The sequence below is a fragment of the Tasmannia lanceolata genome, unplaced genomic scaffold (assembly GCF_043159265.1).
Source record: "Tasmannia lanceolata isolate RefF3 unplaced genomic scaffold, GAP_Taslan_0.1 ptg000011l, whole genome shotgun sequence".
Taxonomy (NCBI): Eukaryota; Viridiplantae; Streptophyta; class Magnoliopsida; order Canellales; family Winteraceae; genus Tasmannia; species Tasmannia lanceolata.
This window is the reverse complement of record NW_027518688.1, coordinates 25,715,244-25,723,155: the sequence shown is the minus strand read 5'-3', so window position 1 is coordinate 25,723,155 and position 7,912 is coordinate 25,715,244. Positions and strand designations below refer to the sequence as shown.

Here is a 7,912-nt window from a genome sequence, read left to right as displayed (position 1 = left end):
GCACTTGACCATCTTCATGAATTTTGTTTTCTTCAGACAAAATAAGTATACACAGACAGACAGGTGGTAAATAAGACAGAGAAATAAGGGAAATAGGGCAAAGAAACTTCTTTTTTTTCCTGAAATTTTTCCTAACTCTAAACAAACATTTTTCCCTAGCTCTTACCAGAAATTTCCCAAAGTTTTCTAACATTTGTATCATCAAGAATCCGAACTTCGTAACTATTCCCTGTGCAAATTTTCCATGAGAAATGTTTTTCTTACAATCTAAACAGGGACTTAGGATCACACCAGAAACAGATAACAATTCTTTATCAAATTATGAATTGTAATAATCCCAACATGTCATAAATACTTTTGTGCAGACCTCTTCTGGTTCCACATGCATATGAAACGAAAATTTCCATAGTTAAATTTTTGTTGTTGTTGTTGTGACTATTTCTCTCTGATTGGGCATAGCAGACTATCCCCATGTCAAACACCCCAATTAGAAGAAACACAAACCCAATTGTGGATCAAGGAAAAGAAAATTATGGAAATCAAATTTCCTAGTTTTTTCCCCTCCATCCAAACATGCCCTTTTGTGTACACTATCATTTTTTATGTACACCATATCTTATTACTAAAGTGAATTAAAGATGTCTGGAAGAAATTTAAGTAGACCATCCTCCTGTATTACTTTTCATAAAGCTTTGAATACAAATATTTAATCACACAATAGAAGCTAAAATATACAAAAGACAACAAAAATCACTAGCCATCTCCCTGGATTACATAACAATCATGGCTAAAGAATTTAGGTTATGTTCTTCAACACTTTTCAATTCTTCGAATTTCAGAGAGTGGGAGTATCAGAATTGCTTGAATTGAATCCACTTCGCTCAAAGAATTCGGTGCAAATCAAAAGCCAAACGCCTCAAGAGAGTTCGAAGTCTGAGAAATGTAGAACGCCATTCTCCATTTTTTTCATTCTCCACAACAAATAAAAGTGCTGAAGTGCTGCCAAGAAGGGTAAAAGAACACAACCTTAGTTTATCAAGTTTCTGAGAGGACCATACCTTTGCCCTTGACCTCCTGTTTGCTACAATTACAACTACTTCTGTTTAGGTTTGTGCCGCAGTTGAGACACACACCTTTACAACTTGGGTCACATATTGAAGTTATTGTAATCTCTAAATGCACAATGTCCCGTATGTGTTTTGAGATATCAATTTCTTTTTCTTCAGCTGGGAAGAAAAGCTGGTCATCCAAGTCGATTGAATCTTCGTCGTCTTCATCCTCGCTGCTCCCATAAGTTTTTTTGAATTTATCTTCTCCAAAAATTGTTCCCATACTTATAGTATCTGGTTCTTCTATTGGTTCTTCAGTTAACAAAAGTGTGAAATTGGAGAATATGCACTCAGCTGTTGGCTCAGCACACCTTCCATATAAAATGAATAAAAAATCAGAACACGAATCGTTGAGTAGTTGCTCAGACAAGGGCAGCATTGCATAGCAACAAATATAATATTCATGAATTATATTAATCACCATATTACAGTAATTGTTATCATGGACTTCTGCCATTCAAGAATTTTAGAAAAGACAGGCATTTAACTTGAATCACGGGCAATGGAGATAGGATATTTAGGTCGGGGACTGATAGTAATATTAAGAATGGAGATCGTATCTTCATTTTTCACATGTCCAGTCAGGATGTTAAAGGTATTATTACAATTCCAAAAATGCTACCAAAAGCCAGTCAAGAATAGTTTAATTTAGTGAGGATGTTATTATCAAAACAAGGGGTGGATATCTTTTCCCTATATTAAATCAATTCTTTTCCTGTAATTGGTGTTGTAGCTCATGAAAACTCATGTATTCGGTCTACTTCTTAGAGACCAAGGCTGGTAAAGAGTATTTTGTTCTTGAAATGAAAATGTTGGTGAATCATTGTTGATTTTTTTTTCAAATAAGAAAAACAAAAACTGTTCACAAATTTCGAGGAAAAGTTAACAAAAAATTTGCACGTTTCAAAATCAGTAACTCCCAAACTAGACATCAGCTTCTGTTCAAACGGAATTTGTTGGAGCGACAGTGTGACACATAATTCTGACTATTTGAAATAACTCAATTCAATTGATCTTTCCATAATTATTTTGAAATGGGGATTTATCTTTCCATATTAATATATTTTTTTAAAAGATAGCCAAATTTTATTGCCTCTTTCCATATTAATATTAAATTTTAAATACCACAAAAAAACCTAAACTGTCCAAATTTGTTTAGCTAGCAATTATCAAAGAGTTTCAGCATTATTTAGGCATGAGCCAAAAAATTTGGAGGAGACTTTGAGAATAGAAATGAACATTCCAAATAGTAGTAACAGCCGTGAGTATAGAGAGAGAGTCATTACAGTCTCTCCTACGAACGAATGCTTCCAACTACAAGTTAACCATTGAACTAATTTTGGAAGTGTAAATGTTTGAACTTATGAAGTTAGCCAGTAATAACTGTTCATAAGTGGAATGAGTCATTTAGCAATAGAAGTAGAATAAATAGTAGCCATCAAACAAAGCTTTTGTGTTAGTAGACTTCGCGTATAGTTCCAGTTAAGTTACACACAGCAGAGATCTAAACGCATTATCTCTAAAACGACAATAGTCATGATGGTTACATACACTGAGAGGAAACTGAATGGAACAAAACTTGGGACAAGAAGGACCAACCACCCAAGGCTGTAAATGACAAGAGCACAGCAGGTTGTAAAAAGAAATTCAAAGAAACCAAAGGGAACAGCTACCTCCATAGTTCATAGCACATTAAAGTGGAATCGTAATAGGCAAGAGAGAAGTCGATCTTATGAAGAATGACTCAACTCAACTCAACTCAACTAAGCCTTCGTCCCAAACTAGTTGGGGTCGGCTAATGAATCCTTTAGAAAAAATTCATGAAGGTGAAAGGATCTACCCGGCTCAAAATGACTAAGTCTAATCCTGACACTAGTTGGGTTCGTCTACATGGATCATTTTCGTCCATTCTATCCTATCTAGGGTCATGTTCTCTGTTATGTTCCTAGCCCTCAAGTCTTTCCTCTGTTATTTTCATGAAGAATGACACACATTTCCTCCAGCAAGAAATCCAAAACCGAGGTACTATTTTCATTTCTCATTTTTTTTTTATATTTTTTTCGTTTTCCTGAATTTTTTGATGATTTTTCTGATGGCATAATGCAGGTTACTGCGGTTCCCATGGAAGTTTCACCTGCAAAATCTGCAAAAAAGGGTTTTTTTTCTTCCTCCTCTTTACTCGGCTGTTGATTTCTATTTACAGTGCTTACTGACGAGTTTAAATTGACGTGTTTTATTCTATATTCAGGCAAGAGAGGTGCGGATGTAGCTATTGAAAAACAGGCCAGTGCCAAAAAATTAAAGACTGACGTGATGGAGTCTGTTCAGAAGCTGAATGATAGCAAGAAATTGAAATCTTCTCTCAAGGCACCTCCAAAGAAGGAGGAAACCAGTAGTTCTGAGGATCTAAGCTCATCAGAATCCGAAGAAGAGGTTTGCTCAACTGTGGAAGACTTTCTTTGTTATCAATGTTTTACCTAAATTGGGTGGAATAGAAAAGCATTAGCCTTAGGCTTGTATTTTTTTCTTGACACATTAGCATGTTCGAGCATGCAACTTGACCAATACATGCCCATGTGATGTGTTGGATGTGGTGCAAGGATCTACATATTGGCGGGATGTCACATGTTAGATCAGTGCTGTCGATTGTCAAAATTTTGTCTGACCCATCCACTGTAGACCATGGTGGATTTTTTACCCCTTAGTTAAGGGATTTGATACTTTGTTTTGTATAGTTAGATTGTACGTTTACCTTTTTTGGTAGTGATTGAACAAGTTGTTCTCTTTAGGTTAAAGTTGTGCCCAAAAAGACTGCCACCAAGCCAACAAAGCCTCCCGTAAAAGAATCAAGCAGTGAGGAATCATCTTCTGACGAGGCGAGCAGTGAATCAACAACTAATTTTGTAGTCATAGTTACATTTTGATCTTGAAACCATTATTGAAGCCAACATATAGTTGATTTTCATTTATTTTTTTTTATAGGAATCTGCTAAAAAACAACCAACCACTGTCTCCAAGATTGGTCTTGTCGGAGCTTTGTCTAAGAAAGCAAAACCTATGAGCAGCTCTGAAAGTGACTCCGACGACGAAGAAGTGAGTTTGAAATTTAAATGCACCCATTGTTCATGTTAAAAAGATTGACATGTTAGAGAATGTCTAAGCAACAACACTTTTTTGTTTTTATTTGGAATTTCTGGTTAAAGTCTACATGAAAACACTCAACTACTATTGAGTTCTTGATACATTGTTTTAGATTGATGAGCGTGACATGATGTCTTCTTTTACATATTTAACCTAGGAAGCTGGACATAAGCTTGCTCTACCATCGGAAAAGTTACCGGCAGCTGCAGCTAGGAATGGCTCTGCTGGAGTTTTCAAGAAGAAAATGGAATCAAGTGACAGTTCCGATTCCGATAGCAGTTCAGACGAGAACAATGTGAGTGCTAAGGCTGCAGGCTACTGTGTTATGCACTATAAGCATTTCAATCATTTGTTATTTTGTTTTCTTAAAGGGCGGCCCAGTGCATGAGGTTCCCGCCATTGCGGGGTCTGGGGAGGGCTAGATGTACGCAGCCTTACCCCTGCTTTGCAGAGAGGCTGTTCTATGACTCGAACCCGTGACCGCCAGGTCACAATGGAGCAACCTTACCGTTGCGCCAAGGCTCGCTCTCTTTGTTATTTTGTTTTCTTAAAATGTAGAAAAAACATCACTTTCATTCAAAGACATTACTTGCATGTTGCATCTACCTCATAGAAAGAAGAATCAAGTGATGGCTTCTCCGGGGGTGAATCTATGGAATAGCTTCTCCAGGGGTGAATCTATTGAGGATGTGCTGAACATGTTATAATTTAAATTCCTAATACTAGTCTGTAACATGATGTCTAGCCTGCATGACTATCCTTCTTTCATCATATTTATTGTGTCGTATATTTTGATCTTGAAGGGAGTTGCTGCCAAGATTAGTGGGAATGACAATAAATTACTTGCATTGTCGAAAAATGGATCAGCCAAAGCATCAATAAAGAATGGAGAAAGTGACAGCTCAGATTCAGAGAGTGAATCTGATGAGGACGAGGTGATTTTGATACCATTTGTTTATTACTAATGTGTACCATTTTTTTGTTATTAATGTGTAGCTTGTTATTATGGTACTGGAAAGTGGTTTGTATTTTAAATTGGAACTGCTAGCTCTCTCAAGCTATGGTCCATGCTTAGAAGTCAGATCTCTGTAGGCACCAGAAGTGGACTACAATGGTTGTTAAATGATTGTGTTCTCACCATTGTCTTATCCACTAGTCAAAGAAATTTGATTCTACAGCCACGATGTGTTATCTTTATTTACTACCCCACTACGGATTGCAATGTGAATGTCAACAAAATATTTTAGCCAAAGTACGTGCTGGAAATAAAAAAAACTAGTGTCACTAATATATCTAACAATGATCGTGATGTAATGTGAACAGAAAATTATAGCCAAAGTACCTGCTTCGAAGAAACCAGTGCCACCAAAAAGTGCAGCGTTGAAGAAAACGGAAGAGTCAAGCGAAAGTTCGGAAAGTGATTCGGAGGATGAGGTAAGTGGATTGGTTTGGCATGCTAAATGCCATGACTTATTAAAGTGAGCTAGCAGGTAGAGGCACCACAAATGGCGGTGTTTTTCTTTCATATTGGGGTGCAACTCAGGCCAGGTTGGGTCAGATCGGATTGGGGCCAACCTTGGACCAACCTGAGGTGGCATTTCCTCAACCATAACCTTGACCCAACCTTGGCCTTGGGTGGAGGGGGGTCAACTCTAACCCAAACCTCCTCTAAATCTGATTCTATGGCCATGCTGTGTTATCTTGATTTACTACCCCACTATCTATTGCAATGTGAGTGTGAACAAAATTTTGTAGCCAAAGCACTTGCTTGAACTCAAAATGGTCGTGTTGTCCTTTCATCTAAGGGTGCAAGCCAACCCTAGCCCAACCCAAGGTGGCATTACCTCAATCCTAACTCGACCCTACCCGAGCCTTGGGTCGGAGAGGGTCAACCCTAACCCAACCATCCTCTAAATCTGATTCTACAGTCATGTTGTGTTATCTTGATTTACTGCACTATCTATTGCAGTGAGAGTGTGACCATAATATTGTAGCCAAAGCACCTGCTTGAACTCAAAAAAGGCACCAAAATATCTGACAATGATCATGATGTATTGTGAACAGAAAATTGTAGCCAAAGGACCTGCTGGATCAAAGAAACCAGTTGTACCGAAAAGTGCACCAGGGCCAGGATTGAAGAAAAAGGAAGAGTCAAGCGAAAGTTCGGAAAGTGATTCAGAAGATGAGGTAAGTTGAGTGTTTGTCTTGCTAAATGACAGGCACTCCACAACCTCCCTTTTCACCCCCTATTTTGCGAGTTTATTGGCCAAATCATTCTCACTTCTAGGAACATGATTAAACTCCACAACATCCCTCATTGATTCTATTATCTCATTTACATACTGTCCGAGCTTCCACGACCCCTATTAGAATTTAGAAGTGCTCTTACCTCTGCTTCTGTTGAATCCGCTCGATGCTGGGCTAATCTCTCCCTTAGCATCTTTCAAAATTAGGAAGCTCTCTATATCGAGAAACTTTGTTTTTTAGGAGGCTACTTCATTTCCGGAAGGAATGAAGCTATATTATGAAAATAGGTTAAAAATGCAGAGGAAAAGACTGTCAAATGGGTGTAGATGGATCAACACAAAACATCACTGACTAAAACTATGAATCCAGAGCAACTCCAACCGGGTAAGTATGAGAGTTGTGTACTCGAAGTGTAGTCCTCAACAAAAACGTGGAACACCTAATCTTCGAGAAATTGATTGACATGGATTGACACCATCATTTTCATCCAAAAACAATTGTTAAATTTATCTGCATTGCAAAATAATCTGTAACAAGTTCAGATTCTAACTCCTGTAAAGCAATTAAACTCAATTGCAAAAACAACAACAAACACCCAATCATTCTCATTTGATACTATCATCCTAACTAATCTAATACAGTAAACAATTTCAGATTCTAACTTGTCTAATAATCTCTAACCAAATCAAAGCAATCACAATCAAATACCAGAAACAAAATAAACAAATAAGCAGAACACAAAATTAAAGCAAAACAAACAAATAAAGCAAAATCAAATACCTATTACAACCTAGAGTAATCACAGTTCTGACAATTCCATCAAGCTTCAATTTCTTCTTCTTTCGCGTGATATCAACCGAGATCTGAACGGGAGTCCCGAGCGGATAATCCTTGACGCCTCGCGTCACTCTCAATCCCATCTCAGCAGCCCTAGATCTCGACACATCAGCCGATAGTTTCTCTAACCCTAGCCTCTCTAGGGTTGTACAATACTCAATATGTGAGATTGAAGGGTCTCTCTTGTAAATAATCGCGCCCTCCCATGGGGATCCCACGTCTTCGTCGAGAAATCGCAGAGATGAAAAGATGGTGAGTCGTTTGAGATTTCTGGAATTCGAAGGCATTAGGGTTTTATATGATGGGATTTTTGAAGAGAAAGATGGGATTTTTCGCGGGGTTTTGCAGTAGAGAAGACTGAAATTGGGATTTGAGATTGTTTTCTTGCGAATTTCGGAACTCGAGAGGTTGAATTTAGTGGAAAGGGCGGGGAATGGAGAAGAGAAAGGGGAGATGAGAGCCATTTATTTCGGTTAGGGTTTAGGGTTTAGGGTTTAAGGGAAACGAAGAAGAGAGGAAGAAGCTGATGATGGATGTGATGGTGATGAGGATAGAGTCTTGTACAGAGATGACTCAGG

General features: G+C 37.9%; 1 protein-coding gene and 1 long non-coding RNA gene across 2 annotated transcripts; one reads left to right on the top strand and one right to left on the bottom strand.

Moving 5' to 3' along the window:
* Positions 1 to 652: 652 nt before the first annotated feature.
* Positions 653 to 7,912, bottom strand: LOC143886792 (BTB/POZ domain protein, putative (DUF177)). Its single transcript, XM_077390912.1, has 2 exons — positions 7,278 to 7,912; positions 653 to 1,420 (listed from the first exon to the last, which is right to left on the bottom strand). The coding sequence occupies exons 1-2, from the start codon at positions 7,796 to 7,798 to the stop codon at positions 1,036 to 1,038; spliced, it is 906 nt and encodes a 301-aa protein (XP_077247027.1). The 5' UTR covers positions 7,799 to 7,912; the 3' UTR covers positions 653 to 1,035.
* On the top strand, positions 3,108 to 3,511 carry LOC143886793 (uncharacterized). The gene is made up of 3 exons (XR_013253921.1): positions 3,108 to 3,131; positions 3,216 to 3,264; positions 3,358 to 3,511. It is a non-coding gene; the product is annotated as an uncharacterized LOC143886793 (long non-coding RNA).

Coding starts and splice junctions, on each gene's coding strand:
- LOC143886792 (XM_077390912.1), bottom strand. CDS start 7,798: ATGGCTCTCATCTCCCCTTTCTCTTCTCCATTCCCCGCCCTTTCCACT. Junction 1,421..7,277: donor ATTACTCTAGGTTGTAATAG/GTATTTGATTTT, acceptor TTTATATGGAAG/GTGTGCTGAGCCAACAGCTG.